Genomic DNA, 22,250 nt, shown 5'->3' on the forward strand with positions numbered 1-22,250 from the left:
AAACATTTGAATCAGTTCTAATGAAGTGGATGAAACTGGAGCCTATTATACAGAGTGAAGTAAGCTAGAAAGAAAAACACCAATACAGTATCCTAATGCATGTATATGGAATTTAGAAAGATGGCACCAATAACCCTATATGTGAGACTGCAAAAGAGACACAGACGTATAGAACAGTCTTTTGGACTCTGTGAGAGAAGGTGAGGGTGGGATGATTTGAGAGACTAGAATTGAAACATGTATATTATCATATATGAAACAGATTGCCAGTCCAGGTTGGATGCATGAGACAGGGTGCTCAGGGCTGGTGCACTGGGATGACCCAGAGGGATGGGATGGGAAGGGAGGTGGGAGGGGGGTTCAGGATGGGGAACACACGTACCCATGGCTGATTCATGTTAATGTATGGCAAAGCCACTACAATATTATAAAGTAATTAGCCTCCATTTAAAATAAGTAAATTTTAAAAAAACTCAAAAAAATTAAAATTAAAAAAAGAGGAAAGGCCTAATCAAATATGCTGGAGCTATTTATAAAGAGAGTGGTATTTGTACAGTGACACAAAAGAAAAAGGTTACATGGTACCAAGGGCAAAGACTAGAGTGACACAGGGACAAACCAAGAAATGACAAGAAATGTCAGAAACTAGGAAGAAGCAATGAAGGATTTACCAGAGTCTCACAAAACTTGGTCCTGCCATCACTTGATTTATTTTGAACTGCTAGCCTACAAAACTATAAAAAAAAAAAATGTTTGTTGTTTTAAGGCACCTAAGTTGTGACACTTTGTTATGCCATCTCCAAGAAGTAAATACAACACCCCTGTAACTCACACTCAGATTATTAAATAAAATATTACCATCAACTGAGAAATGCCCCTTTACATTATCTCCAGGAATAATTCCTCATCATGGTAACTAATATTTATTATCAATTACTATTCCTTCTGGGAGCAGGTTCACACTGTACAATTTTTGTCCTAAATTTCTAATATCAGAGTTTTGATTTATCTCATTTAACTCTATATAAATAAGTGGAATTTTATAGGATGAACTATTATGTGTCTGCTTTCTTTGCTCAGAATTGTTTGTGATATTAATCCACAATGATGTGAACAAATAATTTAAATAAAATAAATGCCATCAAGAGTGCTCAGAAAATAGAGAATTGTAATTTAATTGACACAAAATAAAAGGTTTTTCAGTAAATATTTTATTGGCAAAATCAAAAAGATTGTTAATATGCTTTTATGGTAAAGATGTGAGAGTGTCACCCTTGAACATTGCTATTTGGATATAATAGGTGTATAATCTCTATTTAAACAATAAATATCAATTAAAATGTAATATATACATCTGTTGACACAGAAATTACATTCATGGATATTTCCCATATAGGTAAGATATATAGCAAATAACACTTAATATATTAAGTAGTTTTTAATGCAAAGTTTTTCTATAATTACAAAACTCTGGGGCAAACCTAAATACTCATTGAAATAAACTGGTTTAATAAATTTTGGTGCATCCATTTAGTGCAATGAAAAAGTGAAAGTGAAGTTGTATCCAACTCTTTGCAGCCCTGTGAACTGTAGCTTACCACATTCCTCCATCCATGGGATTTTCCAAGCAAGAGTACTGGAGTGGATTGCCATTTCCTTCTCCAGGGATTCAGTGCAATACTTGCAATCTTTTACAAAATATGAGACAGCACTTTAAGTACTAATATGGGACAATCTGCAAGGTAATTTTTACATTAAAATATAAAAAATAGAACCGTTATTTATAGTTATCCAGGAAACTAGTTTTGTATTTGCCTCTAACAAGAAAACTAGGTGAATAGGAAATAATATAAGTAAAGAGACTTTGCTCATTATTTCATATCTCATAGTTTGAGCAATCTGAATGTATTAATTATCTATTCAAATATATTCAATTAAATGATTAAGAAAAATAAATATAAAATCATTATTCAGTTCAATGAATTTGTTTCATGTTCTCTGACTTACTGATTCTTGAAATTAAAAAAATTTCAAGAATTGGATTTGTCATTTTCTATATATAAAACTTATTTGTCTTTCCTCACAGATTTTGGGATAACATAATCCTTTTTAAATCATACATAGTTGAGTAATATTAGTGAATAATTTGTTTGTTCCCTAATAACTATTAAAGGATGAATGTATTAAGACATTGATCACAGTAACTCAATTAATTATCAAGGCAAGTAAACTTTTTTTTACAAATATAAGGAAACAGCTTAGTACAAACTTCAGGAATAATATTTATTGACTTGAGGCACCCACATCGTCCATCATTTGAATTCTGGAAATCCCTGCATCAGAGAATATATTTATTTTAGAAAGTCATTCTTCAGCAAAATTTAATTATCACAAATTTAAAACACATAGATGCAATTATTTCAATGGAATATTTATCTTGCAACAGAATATTTACCTGTGAAATTATAAAGTATCATTATGTCTAAAACTAAGGAAAATATCACCAGTGGTCAATTAGAGATAAGGAAGAAGTAGAAAGGATAGTATAGAATAGGATATATACATGAACTAGATATGTCAGTTTGAAAAATTCTTCTGAGGCTTCTGAAAACTTGGGGAAGTGTTTAAATATAAAAAAATTATTATATGGTTCATTGAAATTAGATATAAAAATAGACCTAGTTTCCTATGACTCGGGCTTCCTACTTTTGCATTCTAATCCTCTATGATAAAATAGACATCTTTTTTTGGTGTTAATTCTAGAAGGTCTTGAAAGTCTTTACAGAACTGGTCAACTTCAATTTCTTCGGCATCAGTGGTTGGGGCATAGACTTAGAATATTGTGCTTTTAAATGGTTTACCTTGGAAACAAAAAGAGATCATTCTATCATTTTTGAGGTTGCACCCAAGTACTGCTTTCTGGACTCTTTTGTTGACTATGATGGCTACTTCATTTCTTGGCCACAGTAGTAGATATAATGGTCATCCAAATTAAATTCAGGACTTTCCTATAGCTCAGATAGTAAAGAATCTGCCTGCAATGCAGGAGACATGGGTTTGATTCCCTGGGTCAGGAATATCCCCTGGAGAAGGAAGTGGCAATCCACTCCAGTATTCTTGCCTGGAGAATTGCCATGGAGAGAGGAGCCTGGTGGGCTACAGTCCATGGGGTCGCAAAGAGTCAGAGATGACTAAGCAATTAACACACAAAAATTAAATTCACCTATACCTGTCCATGTTATTTCACTGATTCCTACAATGTCGTTATTCTATCTTGACATCTCCTGCTTGACTACATCCAATTTACCTTGATTCATGGCCCTAACATTCTAGATTCCTGTGCAATATTGTTCTATACAGCATCAGACTTTACTTTCACCACCAGACACATCCACAACTGAGCATTGTTTCTGCTTTGACCTAGCTGCTTCATTCTTTCTGGAGCTATTAGTAATTTCTCTATGCCCTTCCCCAGTAGCATTATGGACACCTTCTGACCTGGGGTCTCATCTTCTGGTGTCATATCTTTTTTGCCTTTTTCTTAGGGCTCATGGGATACTCAGGCAAGAATACTTGAATAGCAGGCAAGTTTTGCCTTGGAGTACAAAATGAAGAAGAGCAAAGGCTAGCAAAGTTTTGTCAAGAGAACATGCTAGTCATAGCAAACACTTTTCCAACAACCCAAGAGAAGACTCTTCACATGGACATTACCAGATGGTCAATACTGAATTTAGATTGATTATGTTCTCTGCAGCTGAAGAAGGAGAGGCTCTACACAGTCAGCAAAAACAAGACCTGGAGCTGACTGGGGCTCAGATCATGAACTCCTTATTGTAAAATTCAGGCTTAACTTGAGAAAGTAGGGAAAACCACTAGGCCATTCAGGTATGATCTAAATCAAATTTCTTATGATTATACAGTAGAGGTGACAAATAAACTCAAGGGATTAGATCTGATAGACAGAGTGCCGGAAGAACTATGAATGGAAATTAGTAACACCGTATAGGAGGTAGTGACCAAAACCACCCCCAAGAAGAAGAAACGCAACAAGGCAAAGTGGTTGTCTGAGGGTGCTTTACAAATATCTGAAGAAAGAAGACAAGTGAAAGGCAAGGGTGAAATGGAAATATACCCAAATAAATGCAGAGTTCCAAAGAATAGCAAGTAGAGAAAAAAAAAAAAGTCTTCTTAAATGAACAATGCAAAGAAATGAAGAAAACAATAGAATGGAAAAGACTAGAGATATCTTCAAGAAAAGGTCAGTTTTCATTCCAATCCCAAAGAAGGAAATGCCAAAGAATGCTCAAACTACTGCCTGTTGCCTGCTAAGTCACTTCAGTCATATTCAACTCTTTGTGAACCTGTGGACCACAGCCTGCCAGGCTCTTCTGTTCATGGGGATTCTCCAGGCAAGAATACTGGCCCTCCTCTAGGGTATCTTCCCTACCCAGGGATCGAAAATGTGAATCTTATGTCTTCTGCTATAACAGGAAAGTTCTTTACCACTAGTGCCATCTGAGAAGACCTCAAACTACCATATTATTGCACTTATATCACATGCTGGTAAAGTTATGCTCAAAATCCTTCAAGTGAGGTTTCATCAGTACATGAACCAAGAACTTCCAGATGTACAATCTGGGTTTCAAAGAGGCTGAGGAACCAGAGATCAAATTGCCAACATTCATTGGATATTGGAGAAAGCAAGAGAATTCCTAAAAAGCATCTAGTTCTGCTTCATTGGCTACACTAAAGTCCTTGACTGTGTGGGTCACAGCATACTTTGGGAAATTCTTAAAAAGATGGGAGTACCAGACCACCTTTACCTGCCTCCTGAGAAACCTGTATGTAGGTCAAGAAGCAACAGCTAAAACAGGGCATGGAACAATGAACTCGCTCAATATTGGGAAAGGAGTATGTCAAGGCTGTATATTGTCACCCTGCTTATTAGCTTATACACAGAGTATATCGTGTGAAATGCCAAGCTAGATGCATCACAAGGTAGAATCAAGATTGCCAGGAGAAATATCAATAACCTCAGAAATGCAGGTGATACCATTCTAATGGCAGAAAGTAAAGAGGAACTCAGGAGCCTCTTGATGAGGGTGAAAGAAGAGAGTGAAAAAGCTGGCTTGAAACTCAATATTAAAAATACTAAGATCATGGCATCCAGTCTCATCACTTTATGGTAAATAGAAAGAAAAAAGTGGAAACAGTGACAGATTTTATCTTCTTGGGCTCCAAAATCACTGCAGATGGTGACTGCAGCTATGTAGTTAAAAGATGCTTGCTAGATCACCAGCCCAGGTGGGATGCATGAGACAAGTGCTCGGGCCTGGTGCACTGGGAAGACCCAGAGGAATCGGGTGGAGAGGGAGGTGGGAGGGGTGATCGGGATGGGGAATGCATGTAACTCCATGGCTGATTCATGTCAATGTATGACAAAACCCACTGCAATGTTGTGAAGTAATTAGCCTCCAACTAATAAAAATAAATGGAGAAAAAAAAAAAGATGCTTGCTATGACAAGTAACAGAAGCAGAAGATATTAAGAAGAGGTTGCAAGAATACACAGAAAAACTATACAAAAAAAGATCTTCATGACCCAGATAATCATGATGGTGTGATCACTCACCTAGAGCCAGACATCCTGGAATGTGAGGTCAAGTGGACCTAAGGAAGCATCACTATGAAAAAAGCTGGTGGAGGTGATCAAAGTCCAGTCGACTTGTTTCAAATCCTTGAAGACGATTCTGTAAAAGTGCTGCACTCAATATGCCAGCAAATGTGGAAAACTCAGCAGTGGCCACAGGACTGGAAAAGGTCAGTTTTCATTCCAATCACAAAGAAAGGCAATGCCAAAGAATGCTCAAACTACCACACAATTGCACTCATTTCACACGCTAGCAAAGTAATGCTCAGAATTCTCCAAAGCCAGGCTTCAACAGTATGTGAACCATGAAATTCCAGATGTTCAAGCTGGATTTATAAAAGGCAGAGGAACCAGAGATCAAATTGCCAACATCCATTGGATCATCAAAAAAGTGAGAGAGTTCCAGAAAAACATCTATTTCTGCTTTATTGACTACATCAAAGCCTTTGACTGTGTGGATTACAACAAACTGGAAAATTCTTAATGAGATGGGAATATCAGACCACCTGACCTGCCTCCTGAGAAATCTGTATGCAGGTCAAAAAGCAACAGTTAGAACTGGGCATGGAACAATAGACTGGTTACAAATCAGGAAAGGAGTATGTCAAGGCTATATATCATCACCCTGCTTATTTAACTTATATGCAGAGTACATAATGAGAAATACTGTACTGGATGAAGAACAAGCTGGAATCAAGATTGCCAGGAAAATTATCAATAATCTCAGATATGCAGATGACACCACCTTTATGGCAGAAAGTGAAGAAGAACTAAAGAGCCTCTTGATGAAAGTGAAAGAGGAGAGTGAAAAAGTGGGCTTAAAGCTCAACATTCAGAAAACTAAGATCATGGCATCCGGTCCCATCACTTCATGGTAAATAGATGGGGAAACAATGGACAGAGACATAGTTTATTTTGGGAGGCTCCAAAATCACTGCAGATGGCGATTGCATCCTTGAAATTAAAAGACACTTGCTCCTTGGAAGAAAAGTTATGACCAAACTCGACAGCATATTAAAAAGCAGAGACATTACCTTGCCAACAAAGGTCTGTCTAGTCAAAGCTATGGTTTTTCCAGTAGTCATGTATAGATGTTAGAGTTGGACTATAAAAAGGCTGAGTGCTGAAGAATTGATGCTTTTAAACTGTGGTGTCGGAGAAGACTCTTGAGAGTCCCTTGCAAGGAGATCCAACCAGTCCATCCTAATGAAAATCAGTCCTGAATATTCATTGGAAGGACTGATGCTGAATCTGAACCTCCAATACTTTGGCCACCTGATGGGAAGAACTGACTCATTTGAAAAGACCCTGATGCTGGGAAAGGTTGAAGGCTGGAGGAGAAGGGGACGACAGAGGATGAGGTGGTTGGATGGCATCACCAACTCAATGGACATGAGTTTGGGTGGACTCCAGGAGTTGGTGATGGACAGGGAGGCCTGGTGTGCTGCAGTGGATGGGCTCACAAAGAGTTGGACATGGCTGAGTGACTGAACTGAACTGATGACAAGCAAGGCTATGACAAACCTAGACAGTATATTAAAAAACAGAGACAACACTTAGCTTACAAAAGTCCGTATAGTCAGAGTTATTGGTTTTTTCCAGTAGTCGTGTTAGCATGTGAAAGTTGGTCCATAAGGAAGACTGAGCTCTGAAGAATTGATGCTTTCAAATTGTAGTGCTGGAGAAGACTCTTGAGAATCCTTGGACTGTAAGGAGTCCAAACAAGTCAATCTTACAGGTAATTAACCCTGAATATTCATTGGAAGGACTGATGCTGAAGCTAAAGCACCAATACTTTGGCCCCCTGTAGGCCAAACCCACCAACCTGCACACCCACAGCAACTGCAGTTCAACCACAACAAGAGGACACACGCTGCCCATACGGGAGATACCCCGGGGCACCTGGCTCCAGTGACCAGAGTGGATTGTGCCACTGGGCTCCGTAAGACATAGTCAGACCCAGAGATTCTGAGGAACAACTGGTGGTTGCAGAAGGAAGAGAAGTGGGAAGCTGGGAAAAATAGATAAACGGGGTTAAAAGTTACAAACTTCTAGTTATAAAATGAGTAAGTCACTGGGAATATAATACATCGCCAGTAATATTGCAATAAATTTCTGTGGTGACAGAGGGTTACTAGTCTTTGGTGGGGGTGGGGGGGACTCATCTTATCATAATAATCAATTTTTGGTGTAAACAAGCATCAAATCACTATGTTGTACACCTGAAACTAATAATATAATATAGTATGTTATCTGTTCTTCAGTGAAAAGAAAGAAAGAAAATGTGAGTGTACTTTTTTTCCCCACTGAGCCTAATGCTTCCATATGAAACAAAGCATTAAAAATCTGTGAAACTGAGCAATGAGATTAAGGAACATGGATTTTACATTTTAGGGCAAGGCTACAAAATATAGAAGAAAATGTATTTTAATTTTGCCCCAACTGTTCATGAATCTCAGTGAAAGTATTAATATCAAGTAACAAAATTAACAGTGAAAAGTCACCAGCCATTCACATTCTGCTTATTGAAGTAGCCCTTCTTTTTAAGGTACCCCATGAACCTACCCTCTTCATTGACTTAATCATATTTTAACCACTTTTCTCAGTAATGTTTTTGAGTTCTATAATCTTAAACATTTGGGTGTCCAAGGGCCCAGACCTTAGATTTCCTGATGTTCACTTCCAGCCTCATAGTATTAATACTATCTCTGCACTGAGACATGAATAGACCTCACATTTAAACTTGATAATAGTGTACTGAAATGTTCATGTGACATCCTGCAGGCAATTAAATGTTTAATATATTTATCCACCATATATCTAAAACTGAATTCCAGATATGCCCCATCAAAATTACTGGCAATTATTCTTACAGTTGCTAACAAAGAAGCTTGAACTCTCTTCTTTTTACCTCCATCACAGGAAGGTACCTATATAGCACCTTTATGACAAAATGTATTGGGTCGCATATCACATCATAGCATTTACAATCCTCTAATATGCTATATAAATTACTTGGCATTTTTGGTTTGTTATCATTCATTCCTACTGCCAAAGAATGCAGGCAGATACAATGCTTTTTGGATCTTATTATCTGGGGCCTGAGATATGCACTTGGTTGCCGATCTGAGAAGTGAGATGACTGGAATTAAAGATGTTCCCTAAATTCCCAAGGACCATTTCCTGTTCTTGACCTGTAATTTATGAATCAGGTACTGAGAATGAAAGGGAGTGGGGAGACTATGAAATAAAATCTTACAGATTCTTAGAAGCGTTTGTGCCATCCAGCCACTTCCAGGGATGATGAACCCCTCTTTTCTCTAACCCAATCCAATGACTGTATTTTATTTTTGATTGTATGAAGACCTGTGGGAAAATTAGAATCATTAGCATTATTCATAATATCAATAATACATTTTACTACAGGGAACTCTCATAAGATGCTGGGCACATTTGTTTTTAAATATCTCCATGACAGAGTAGGCACTAATATCTCCATTGTGAAGAAAAGAAATGAAAGTGGAAAGGCCTTGTGAATGAATCACTCTATTCCTCATGTCTGGATGAAATATATAAAATAAGGAACATGATGGACTTTAAAAAATAATCACCATGTATAATAGATTACATAGGTAAACATGCCTGCTCTAAACCTAGTACTTCTCTTCATCATAAGATACTTTAAAGAATACAAAAAGACAAGTCTGAAATCTGCAGATGTCTGTAGTATTTAGTTTGATGAACAAATAAAATATCCCTATAAATCAATAAGAAAGTAAAGTTACTCAAAAAGAAAAATAGGCAAAAGTTAAGAACCTATATTTCAAATAAATATTGCCCATTTGTTAATGGGCAATAAATGTGGAGATATGACAACCTCACAAGTTGTTAGGGAGATGCAAATCAAAAGTACAAAGATATATTGACAGTTATTCACTTTGTGAAAAAATAAAAATAACAACACCAAGCTTGTTCAAAGGTAGAGAGCAAAGGTATATTTAAAACTGTTGCTAGGGACTTCCCTTGGAGAAGGAAATGGCAACCCACTCCACTGCTCTTGCCTGGAGAATCCCAGGGACAGGGGAGCCTGGTGGGCTGCCATCTATGGGGTCGCACAGAGTCGGACATGACTGTAGTGACTTAGCAGCAGCAGGGACTTCCCTGGCAGTCCAGTGGTTAGGACCCTGTTCTTCCATGGCAAGGGGCCTGGCTTCAATCCCTGATCAGGGAACTAAGATCCCACAAGAAGCCAAAATTAAACAAACAAAAACTTTTGCTAAAATTATATTGAAAAATAATTTGGAAATATTATATGAAGTTGAACTTTTACATACCTAGTGCTTCCAATCCTAGGGTGATGTGTGATAAAACATGGGGCAGAGGGAAAAATCTTGCAGAGATGTGTTTAAGAATGTTTAATGAAGGAACATTCATAGCAACAAAAACTGGAAATGACTCAAATTCCCATCATCTAGGCTATGAATAAAGTATATCTGCACTACAGAATATTATGCAGGAGTGAAAATGAAGAAACTTACCTACAAGTTTTAAAATAGGTCATCCCATTTACTTGCATGTCAACTTAAGAAAATAAATTTTCTTAAGCATTCTCCTTGTCTATAAAATGGGAATCATATTATCTCTTACGGAGATTTTGTGTACTGAAATAATGCAGGCAGTGTCTGAAACATCTTTAACATAAAATATTGTTAATTATTTGTAATCATTATTCCAATTGGTATATTTTACTTACATCAGTTATTTTTGAATGAACACAAATGTGAAGCAGTAAATTCTCTTTCCTAAAAGTAACATCTCTGTCTGTCTCTCTCATAAACACATACCCATGTCATTATTTTTACACCATAATAAAATTGTATAAGAGGAATATTTTAATAGTTTATTTTTAAAGCCTAGGAAAAATGTATGGGTACTGTAGAGGCATGTCAAAAATATTTTTATTATTTCTAGATCTTTGAAGAAGCTTTAAAATTAAATGTCTATTAGTTCTTTCATTTATATATTTTTGCTCGCTGTTAGGTACATAAATGTATAAAAGCCAGTCTCTCTTTTCAAATATCATTGGATTTAAGTCACTGTTATAATGACATTCTTATGCTTTGTAACACAGCAGAAGACTGAAAATCTTAAATGTTAGTGTGAGAATAATGCTGTTCTAGGACAAAGTCTGTCCCAGAGTTTGCAGAGTGTATAGTTCACAGCTTTTAATACTAGCAGCAAGGCAATTATCAAAAGAGGTAATAGAGTATGAAGCATGGCTTTTGCTCTAAACAACATCAAAATTTTTTCAGAAATTTCGAAGGAACTAGAATAGCTCATGGAAATACAGGGATAACAGCATAAGCAGATTCTTTGAAGCTCTAAGTCCAGAAACTTCAATGGCAGGAATAAAGCTGAAGAGAGCAGAATTGGAAATTACAAGAAAAATATGGATTAAAAGAAACTCTTGGGGGTAAAATAAAACTTACATCACTTGGGAACTAATCACAACTGAGGTTTAAATTGATCAAGGAACTTGTAATCTATCTGGATATTTGTATTTCTTTGATTTCATATCCCACTACTTAGATAGATAGTAAAAAGTGATTCATTCATATTATTATTATTATGATAATATAACTTTCATAAACAAGAAAACATAGGGCTTTACCCTGTACTTCATAAGACACTTATAGAAATACCATTTCTAGGACTAAACATTAACAATTAAACTCAATGCTTGAATTGAATCACTAGAAGGAAATCTACATAATCTGTTAGATTAGCTTTATATTCTCAAATCTTATAAGTGTTGGCAAATGTGATCTAGATTTTCTCTTCGAGAAAAGAGAAGCTTCCGCTGTCACTCAGGATTATAAGTAAGACAAAAATTCATTTTTGAAGAATCATTCCAGCTAGTTTCATTCACTTTCATTTTCATTCTATATTTCCTATAATCATGAAAATGAAAAACTCATCCTTCTCTAGAAATGTGTTCCCTCCCAAACACTGATGCTGGAAGAATAGAACTCAATACAGTGAGATGTTGTCTCTCTTAAACTGCTCATATCATTGAAGGCAGTTTTTCATTTGCCCTGAATTAGCCCTTAGCTGCCAAATACTGAGCAATCCGATGTATACTAAAATGTGAAGAGGCAACACATATAACTGAAAGATGGCGTGGCACCATGGCATGATGCCATTCATCCCATGGCACCCACATCCACAGGAAAGCTATTTCTCTTGGTTTAACAAATAATTCTTCCAGGTCCTTGTTACACCTTTGTGCCCTCCCCTGCAGGTAAGTCTGTACCTAAATGGCTGCTGCTGCTAAGTCGCTTCAGTCATGTCCGACTCTGTGCAACCCCCTAGACGGCAGCCCGCCAGGCTCCCCCATCCCTGGGATTCTTCAGGCCAGAATACTGGAGTGGGTTGCCATGTCCTTCTCCAATGCATGAAAGTGAAAAGTGAAAGTGAAGTCGCTCAGTCGTGTCTGACTCGTAGCTACCCCATGGACTGCAGCCCACCAGGCTCCTCCATCCATGAGATTTTCCAGGCAAGAATACTGAAGTGGGGTGCCATTGCCTTCTCCAGCACCTATATGGACCAGGGCTTCAAATCAAACTGATGAAATAACATTGGAGGAAAAGCTTACACAATTATCCTAACAAGACATACGAACTTCTAAAGCACTTATTCAGATGTAGTTAAGTAAACATACCTGCTCCTCTTGGTCATCAATCTTAATGAGACTAGAGTCCAGGTCTTGGCATGACTGCTTACTCTCCATCCAAGTTTTCTCTTCTTTTGAAAAATAGTAACAGTCTTTTCCATAGCAGGACCATTTTCCTTGATATATACCATAGCCTTCAACTTGAAAATAAAAGCCACCATCATCCACAATTTCAAGACCATTTAGAGACCTGCACTTTTCTGTACTTCACTGCTTACTTCAGACTGAATGAACAGAAAATAGATGACTTTCCTGCATCCCCAAAGTTATGTTAGGAATAGCTCTCCTGCCACACTCTGTAGGTAAGAATACTGTGGACTGTCTCTGACAAGGCCATTGTTAATACTGATAAATGTTGACTTCTTAAATACAAATAGACTACAGAAAAGTGGAGTAGTTCTCCCTGAAGAAAGAAATCCTTCAATGTAAATATAAACAAATAGTATTAATTCCAGGCTTCCCTGTGGCTCAGACGGTAAAGAATTTGCCTGCAATGCAGGAGACCCAGGTTCAGTCCCTGGGTCAGGAAGATCCCTGGACAAAGGAATGGCTACCCAACCCAGTATTCTCACCTGGAGAAACCCATGGACAGGGGAGCCTGGTGGAGTCCAGGAGTCACATAGACTCAGACAACGACTGAGAGACTGAGCATGACATAACCATTAACTCCAAGGAATCTATATTGGCAAAAATTCATCCACAAGCACAAAATAATCAAAACAATGTAAAGGTCTAATAGGAGCTTCTTACTTTGGAAAGTCTGTGTTCAATTAACTATAATTGATAAAATTGATTTGATAAGAAAGAATGAGCATAATTAAAGGTCCTGACAAAGTCAAGTGTAAAGTTTTACAATACTGAAAGGGCCTTTGAATTATGGTGCTGGAGAAGACTCTTGAGAGTCCCTTGGGCAGCAAGGAGATCAAACCAGTCAATCCTAAAGGAAATCAACCCTGAATAATCATTGGAAGGACTGATGCTGAAGCTGAAGCTCCAATACTTTGGCCACCTGATGCAAAGAGCTGACTCATAGGAAAAGACCCTGATGCTGGGAAAGATTGATGGCAAAATGAGAGGAGGGCGGCAAAGGATGAGATGGTTAGATAGCATCACCAACTCATGGACATGAATTTGAGCATGCTCCAGGAGATGGTGAAAGACAATGGAAGCCTGGTGTGTTGCAGTACATAGGGTCACAAAGAGTAAGAAACAACTTAGTGCGTGACCAACAACACTGAAAGGGCACAGGAGGGGATAATTCCATGAAAAAATCTGTCAGCTATCAGCCTAAATATTTAGTACTTACCTGTGCTAGGTGGTAAAACTGAGTGATCCTCAGCTCCTGGTACAGAAGCATTTCTTTCATTTGTGTCTTTCATATCTTGTGTATTGCACTTAGAATTTGTCTCAAAATCTTCATTTCCATATTGTAAAATTAAGATAATGAATGGCTTTAATAGATCATTTTATTAGAGTCATTTAATTCTGAATTACAAAATAAACAATGTTGACTAAATGAAAGTATGATCAGAGAAAATGTAACATTAAAATATTTTAAAGTGTCAAAGCATAAAATTTATTTTTATATATAGCCATAACTTATATACTTATTTTTAAGTATGTAAAACAGTAATCAACATTTATAAAACAGAGAATATAAACTGGAAATAAAGGGTTTTTATGTCATCTACTCTTCAGAAAAAGATCTCAAAATTTGTGAAATTTAGTATTCACTATTTGATTTAGCATTTAACATTTTCATTCCGGGGTAACATAAAGGATTTGGCTTTTTTTAGCACAAGTTTATAATGGATTCATTGAACACCTGTGGGAAAAGAACTCAGAGTGCTACTCCTAATGTGAAAAAAAAGAATTAAAAATCTCTGAGAGAAACAGCCATCGTTTCCAAAACTTCATGCATAAAAAATGTAAAAGCATGAAGTGTATGGTCCTTTAAGTGTAGGAACATTTTTCCAAAACACTGGAGAAACTGTTACACAATCGAGAATCTTTATTTCAAACTATGCTAACACTCATCACCATTCAGCCAAATACAATGTCTACTTGTAAAAAAAGCTCTAGTAACATTAATTGCACAGTATCTTAGTGTCCTCAGTTACAATAAATATCTCTGTTGTTCCGATTCATTAATCCATTCCAATGTTTATATTTTGGGTCTAAATTTAAAAGACACATCAAGACCTCTAGTTTCTAAGTACTGCCGTTTCTTGTGATTAATAGACAGCCACCTCCCTTTCCTTTTTGTCTATCTAAGGCCACACAGTAGAGAACTAATTTGGGCAGGACATCCGACAAGCTTGCAAAATAGTCTTTAGGCACATCTGAAAAGAGCCAACTCTGATAAACATGTATCACTCATCACATTGCCTTCACACAAACTTCTGAAAGTCCAGTGACAAAAAGGTCGCAAAACTGTTCAGATACAGATTAGTGCTGATCGACATTTGTGGTTCTCATCATCATTATGCCCTTCAATACTACACAATGTGTTTATTGAGTCACATTCTTTTCCTAATCCAATAGCTATTTAGTCTTTTCCTAAATTATCTACGACTTCTCCTGACTCTCTCTCAGAAGGTGGCTTCATTTGCTGTCAATATTTCACATAGAAACAATCACCATCAAGCCGAAGTTCCCCTCACTTTCTTGCTTCCCTTTTTATAAATACACAGGTATCCATCAATCTATTGCAGAAAAAAATTTGTGCTTCCCACTAAACAAGTCTGAAACTCTCACCCATAGTCTGTGTCAACTTAAAAAATATGCATTCACAACTTAAAAGTTGAGAGTTATGTTTTATTCAGTGGGAGTTTTTTGGACTTCAACCCTGGGAAGGAAGTACCTCAAGTAACTCTGAGAGAACTGCTCTGAAGAGGTGAGGGTGGAAGGGAGGGATAGGTTATATAGGAGTTTGGCAACGAAAGGCAGGTAGTCTAAACTTCAAAAGATTATTGTTATCTAAACAATAAAGGAAACTAGATATTTCACGTTAAGAAATTCAGCGTTTTTCTTTGTACAGGCATATACAAGAATGTGGGCTCACAGAAATCACTCCTTTGATATGCATCTCAGCTATCTGGGGCCAGTATGCTGTGTTTTCATATACTGGTGTCTTCGGGGCTCATAGTAGGGAGTGGCTGCAGTTTGATGGCTGCTAAATCACAGGTATTCTTTTGCTTCCTGAGTTCCCTCAGGGCTCACCAGTTTACCATCCCTGCTGGCTACAATCACTGATGATTGTGACATCCTTTGTTTACTGACAGGGCAGGCAACATTTCATTTCTCATCTGGATATCATCCCCTATTTGACCTTTCCAGTCTACCTTGACTGGACTTTCCAGAATCCAGATCTGCTCATGTAATATGAGTCATGTTTTTCCTTAATGTTAAATACTTCAATTGTTTCCTTTGTTTTTAGGGCAAATTTGAATTTTCTTAACATGGTACAAGGGCTTCCCAGGTGGCTCAGTGGGTAAAGAATCTGCCTGCAATGCAGAAGATATAAGAGATGTGGGTTTGATTTCTGGGTCAGAAAGATCCCCTGGAGGATGGTGCAGCAACCCATTCCAGTATTCTTTCCTGGAGAATCCCATGGACAGAGGATCCTGGCAGGTTACAGTCAATAGGGTCACAAAGAGTCTGACATGACTGAAGCGACTTAGCATGCATGCACACAACATGGTACAAAAGATTTCCATGAAGTTACATACCTAGCCAAACTTATTTCTAGCCACTTTATTTTGGTCCAAAACCTGAATGTTTCCAGCATGTACATCTGTCCGTTTTTCATGTTATTCTTTACCTGAATGAGCCTTCTCTACCCTCAGCCTCCTAATTATTTCTTACCTTCCCTTTGCATCTTATCAATTATTAAATCCTACAGGAGAGCTTTCTTGACCTCAGCATGCTATATGCCATTCATCTGATATCTTCATGCCATCATCCTTATACTAATAATATTTTATTTTAAACACTGGTTCATTTTTTTAAAAATATTTTCCTTTAAACTGAGCTCATTAAAAAATGACTTTTTCTTTAATTTCTGTATCTTTGATGCCATACATAGTTCCTAATCCATAAGAGATCCTCAAAATTGATTGTTGAATGAGTGAAACAAAGAATTAATAATCATGAGGAAAAAGATGTTGGAAACAAGTATTGTATAAGAATTTTTGAAAATTTATATGAACTATGTAAAATTGATAACATTTAATCATTTAGAAAATAAATCATTTATTTTCCTTTGTAATTTAAACATTATTATCTTTAAGTATATAACGGTATGCTTAACGTATATAATAATGAATGTAATATTCAAATAAATATTTTCCCAACTCTCTGGCCATATGGAAAACCTCATCCTACTTGAAAAATAATTTCCACTGTGTATGTAAACCATACCATATAATCAGCAAGATTTTTGTGCTATTACACTTATCACACTATTTTGTGTGGCATAAACACTCAGTGAGAGCAAAATAATAAAATCATCATTATCAATATTATCATCAACACCATCGACGATCACTAATGATTTCTATACAACTTTATATCAACAAAGGTTCATTAGTTATAGTATCTCATTTTTCATCCTGACTCTTTTCACTCATAAGAAATGTGCGTGTATGGTACTCACACATATATCCTAAGACTGTGATTGCCAGTAGGAGAAACAAACATACAATTCCCAGGATTATTGCAATGATATGCCATGGAGATTCTGTACAAAATCAAAAAGCAAAATATCCATATATGAATATATTAAGCTCAAAGCATTAAAAAAACACACAGAATTAGAACAAAATGGAAATTTGTTCTGGAGTTTAAAATTAATATCTATAATTACTGTGACCACAAACCTCATTATTATTATGTTTAAATATATCCCTCAGTATATAGGGGCTGGAAAAAACTGTTGAGAGTCCCTTGGAATTCAAGGAGATCAAATTTATCAATTCTAAAGAAAATCAACCCTGAATATTCATTGGAAGGAATGATGCTGAAGCTGAAGCTCCAATACTTTGGCTACCTGATGAGATGAGCTGACTCATAGAAAAAGACCCTAATGCTGGGAAAAATTGAAGGCAGGAGAAGGGGACAACAGAGGATGAGATGGTTGCATGGCATCACCGACTCAATGGACATGGAAAAACTCAGGGAGACAGAGGACAGGGAAGCCTGGCATGCTGCAGACCATGGAGTCACAAAGAATCAGACATGACTGAATGACTGAACAGCAGCATATAAGGGTTTCCCTGGTGGCTCAGTGGTAAACAATCTACCTGCAATTCAGGAGCTGCAGGAGATGAGGGTTCAATCCCTGGGTAGGAAAGATCCCCTGGAGGAGGGCATGGCAACCCATTTCAGGATTCTTGCTTGGAGAATCCCGTGGACAGAGGAGCCTGTCAGGCAACAGTCCATAGGGTCTCAAAGAGTCAGGCATGACTGAAGCAACTTAGATTGTATACACACCTCAGTATATAAAGAACCAGGCATGTAATATAAAATATATGTGGACACAATTATGATTTCATTTTTTCTTATTTAACATCATAATATTTTCAGAAAACAAGAAAACAAATGAAAAAGAAACTTTACCTTTCCTTTTGTGACTCTGATATCTTTTGTCCTCCTTTTTCTCTGAATACAGGAATTTTGGCTCCACGTATATCACTTTCTCCTGGCTCATTTCTGAGGGCGGAAGGCAAAGATCACAAGAATCCTTTGCAGCATTGAATAAGGCATTTTAATGGCATTGAAAAATGGCAACATTTATCATGAAATAATAGAAAGAGCTAAATGAATGATCAGCATGATAATCAGAAATAAGTGATGCCAAGTAACTACTGATCCTAAATTAACAAAAAAAAAATACTTTTAAAATTTCTCTTTGTGATGACTTACAACAGAGTCTCTACATGATTAATTAACAGGCCATTACAGTTCATGGGCATGTTATGTTAAGCTTTTACTGTTAAAAAATAATTGAATTCATTGCAACAATTTAGGAAATGGTATATTTCATTCTCACATAAATATCTAGAATTATAGCTTCTCTTGCAAATTTGTATTTGGTCACTTAGAGCCTGTATCATGCCCAAATGGCAACCATAGTCTGAAACTGAATAGAGTAATCCCCCTTTAGGACAGACACACACACTCAAATTTGACAATCTTCTCAGTCTGAGAAAAAGGCAGAAATTGTGGGATTCAAGAAAAGGCATTTTAGGAAGTAACATCAAACAACTGAGGCATAACTTGTCATTCTAAATCACAGTTCAAAAGCATCAATTCTTCAGCACTCAGCTTTCTTTATGGTCCAAACTCTCACATCCATACATGACTACTGGAAAAAACGTAGCTTTGACTAGAAGGACATTTGTCAGCAAAGTAATGTCTCTGCTTTTTAATATGCTGTCTAGGAGCAAGCATCTTTTAATTTCAGGGCTGCAGTGATTTTGGAGCCCAAGAAAAGAAAATCTGCACACACAAAAAAAAAGAAAGAAAGTCTGTCATTATTTCCATTGTTTCCCCATCTATTTGCCATGATCTTCATTTTTTGAATGTTGAGTTTTAAACCAGCTGCTTCACACTCGTTTTTCACCTTCATCAAGAGGCTCCTTAGTTCTTCTTTCCTTTCTGCCATAAGGATGGTGTCATCTGCATATCTGAGGTTATTGAGATTTTTCCCCAAAGTCTTGACTCCAGCTTGTGCTTCATCCAGCCCAGCATTTCACATGATGTACTCTGCATAGAAGTTAAATAAGCAGGGTGACAATATACAGCCTTGATGTACTCCTTCCCCAATTTGGAATCTGTCCATTGTTCCATATCCAGTTCTAATTGTTGCTTCTTGACCTGTGTACAGGTTTCTCAGGAGGCAGGTAAGGTGATCTGATATTCTCATCTCTTTAAGATTCTTTCACAGTTTGTTGTAAACAAAAGTATTTAGTTCAAATGAACAAATATATATGTACATATTAAAGTATATATTTTATATGTAATATATATTTAGTTCAAATATGTGTACTATATCAATAGTTTGTATTATTCCAAAAATATGATCCTTTGCCTACACTTATATAAACACTTCCACAAAAAATACATAATGATATCTCCTCCCTAGAAATATACATAAATAATGACTAAAGAGGAAAAACATTTTTCAAAAACTAATGTTTTTGGTAACTCAGTAGAAAGAACCAGATAACTGGTCTTCCTAAACAGATCTTATTCTCAGTTCTTAAAATATTAATATCATAGTATTTCACCTTTTAATTTCTTTATAATTTGAGGAAACTTGATTTGAACAATTCTCAAATGATGATAAGATGTATGAATATACTACCAATTGTTTTTCAATAAATATTCTTTCTATCACAGTGCCTAATTACAAAGTAAATCCTTCTTCAAGGACATATTTTCCTAGCTCACTGATTTTTATTTAGCTATTTTATAATTGAATAACTCTACCCAAATAACAAGAAAATACATTTGTTTTATAAACCTGGGTATATTTTAATGGAAAAAAATCATATTATCCAAACACTTGAACTTTTTCTATTACATTTAACTTTTCTATTACACTTAACTTTCTATTACATTAACTTCAATTAAATCTATTACATTTCTATTACATTTAACATTACATTTATGTAACAGTTAATGTTAACATTAACTGTTACATAAATGTAACATTCTATTGCATTTAACATCTAATTGCATTTCTATTACTTTCTATTACATATTAACATAACAAAAAACACAAATTTATATTACCTTAAAAAGAGTTAAATATTCCTCAAAACATTTGAGTATATTTAAAACTCATATTCTGTGTGTTAAATATTTTGACCCATAGGGCCAAACAGGGTTAACATTAGATATTAATTAACATGGACCCCAAAGTAAATTCTTTCTTGCAATGATACAAAACCCTTGTAACTGTCTACATCATCTCCCACTATCAAATTCTCCTTTACCTGCTTTATCCTTCTTTGTCCAACAGCCTGACAGTAAAGGCACACCCACAGTGCCTGACAGTACCTGTGTTTGTGCCTTGAGATTTCACCAACAGGAGGACAAGCTTGGTCAGGAACACAGCTAGGATGAGCTCGCTCTGCTGGCCTTTCACTTCTGCTTTGAGAATAGGAGGTCCTTGTAGAAATGTATGACTGGCCTTAGAGAGACCATGTCAGAAAAAGATAGCCAATGATCAAACGGCATTCAGTATTCCCACACAGAAAGTTTCCACTGGTGGCAGGATCTCATTTACTCCACACTCTGTCAGACAAGAGTCACAAAGAACTAAGACCCCAAGTTTTGAGGACATTTGTAGATCAATTCAAATCTGAACTTTAGCAGTTACCATAAATCTGAAATAAAATGGTCATCTCAGGATCTCATGAGATTAGAAAATGGTTAACAACAAAATAAAGGTTATATTAATAACAACAAAAAGGAAAATATCCATGTTCTACCTGACTTGATTCATACCTTTTTCTTTTTAAAGAATGAAGGTAAATACCTAATTGTTATATATATATATATGATATAAAAACTGTAACAATAAGTAAAAGTCAAAATGTGCATAAGCAACTTATATCCTTAACAAACAACTTGATAACCACATTGCTTGACAGATTACAGTAATATAAATACATGCAATTGGGCTGGCCAATAGATTTCTAGTTATTTCTTGTCTTCTCTTTAAATTGTCTAAAGAAGCAGATTTTCTGTTTAAATAACAAATAAAAATCAAGACAGAAACAAAGGGACAGGCTCAAAATGTTGAGTGGTTTTGAATGTAGCCCTTTTAAGGCATCAAAGTGAAAAATCATCTGCGTTAGTTATAGCCAAAATTGTCAGAGCATGTATTTATAAATCATTATTTGTTTAATTTAATGAGTAGTTCAATGCCCATTTAACCCTAAAGTATGTGTTAGACAGGAACAAAAGTGTTTTGTTTTTTTTTATCAACCACATTGATCTGTGCATCAAAGGACCCCTATGTCTGATGCTTTAAAATTCTTCTTAGAAATGTATAGTAAGAACCAAAACCCACTTCTATGTCAGCTACATGGTTTGAAGTCCTTTCAAAAGCACTTTTCCATGGTTTATGTTTCCTTCCCCCATCGCCTCCAAAGCAAAACTGTCTTCTCTCCTCTAAATAATGGTAGCACATTCGAAAATTTCTACCTTTTTTCCTTGTAGGTTTGTCTTTGACTTATTTTTCTTTGCTAGGATCTAATGGGTTGCTTTTGGGGAGGAGGGTTCTGACATAAATAAAGACAACAAGGAAAGCGTTCTAGAAATTCTCCATGCATGAGGACTTTCTCATAAAGGCAAAGCTTAGTTTTTAGACATACTTGTATGCCATGAACTTCGAGGCTCATGGATGTAATTACTCTACTTGGCTGCAGTACATCTCAATTTACACCTTCTATGTCAAATTCTCCAATCCTAAAATGTGTCATTGAATAGAAATGCATTTGATAACTATTTGTCTTGTGACTAAATAGCATTCTTATTGGTAAAGTATAATTAAGACAGTAAATAGATTTTGAACATGTATTCTAGGGGAGAATACATGTGATTTCTATGCTCTCAGTGCAGTGATGTCATCCAGTGGTGTGGGTGGTAAGAGCTGACTGCAGTTCACACTTAGGACTTTCTCTGTAGCAACGGTGAGTGGGGCAGCTAACTTTGGAAGCCTCATCCCCTTCAGCAGCATTGGGAATACCTTCCACACAAGTGTAGTCTGTTGGGAGGCTTAAGGAATCTACTAGGTATTTAATAACATTTTTATTGCAATATAATTGCTTTACAATATTGTGTTAAGTTTCTT

General features: G+C 36.2%; 1 protein-coding gene across 1 annotated transcript; it reads right to left on the reverse strand.

Annotated features, from left to right (window-relative positions):
- Positions 1–1,223: 1,223 nt before the first annotated feature.
- LOC122423136 (C-type lectin domain family 7 member A-like) lies at positions 1,224–21,798 on the reverse strand. The gene is made up of 8 exons (XM_043439913.1): positions 21,772–21,798; positions 20,450–20,582; positions 18,002–18,094; positions 17,040–17,123; positions 13,689–13,796; positions 12,371–12,522; positions 8,909–9,015; positions 1,224–2,333 (listed from the first exon to the last, which is right to left on the reverse strand). Exons 1-8 carry the CDS (start codon positions 21,796–21,798, stop codon positions 2,210–2,212), a joined length of 828 nt encoding a protein of 275 aa, XP_043295848.1. The 3' UTR covers positions 1,224–2,209.
- Between the last annotated feature and the right edge of the window lie 452 nt (positions 21,799–22,250).

The sequence above is a fragment of the Cervus canadensis genome, chromosome 21 (assembly GCF_019320065.1).
Source record: "Cervus canadensis isolate Bull #8, Minnesota chromosome 21, ASM1932006v1, whole genome shotgun sequence".
In the NCBI taxonomy this organism is placed as follows: Eukaryota; Metazoa; Chordata; class Mammalia; order Artiodactyla; family Cervidae; genus Cervus; species Cervus canadensis.

Coding starts and splice junctions, on each gene's coding strand:
- LOC122423136 (XM_043439913.1), bottom strand. CDS start 21,798: ATGAGCCTCGAAGTTCATGGCATACAA. Junction 20,583..21,771: donor TCGAAGTTCATGGCATACAA/GTATGTCTAAAA, acceptor GGTCTCTCTAAG/GCCAGTCATACATTTCTACA. Junction 2,334..8,908: donor ACAAACGCTTCTAAGAATCT/GTAAGATTTTAT, acceptor TCTCTGATGCAG/GGATTTCCAGAATTCAAATG.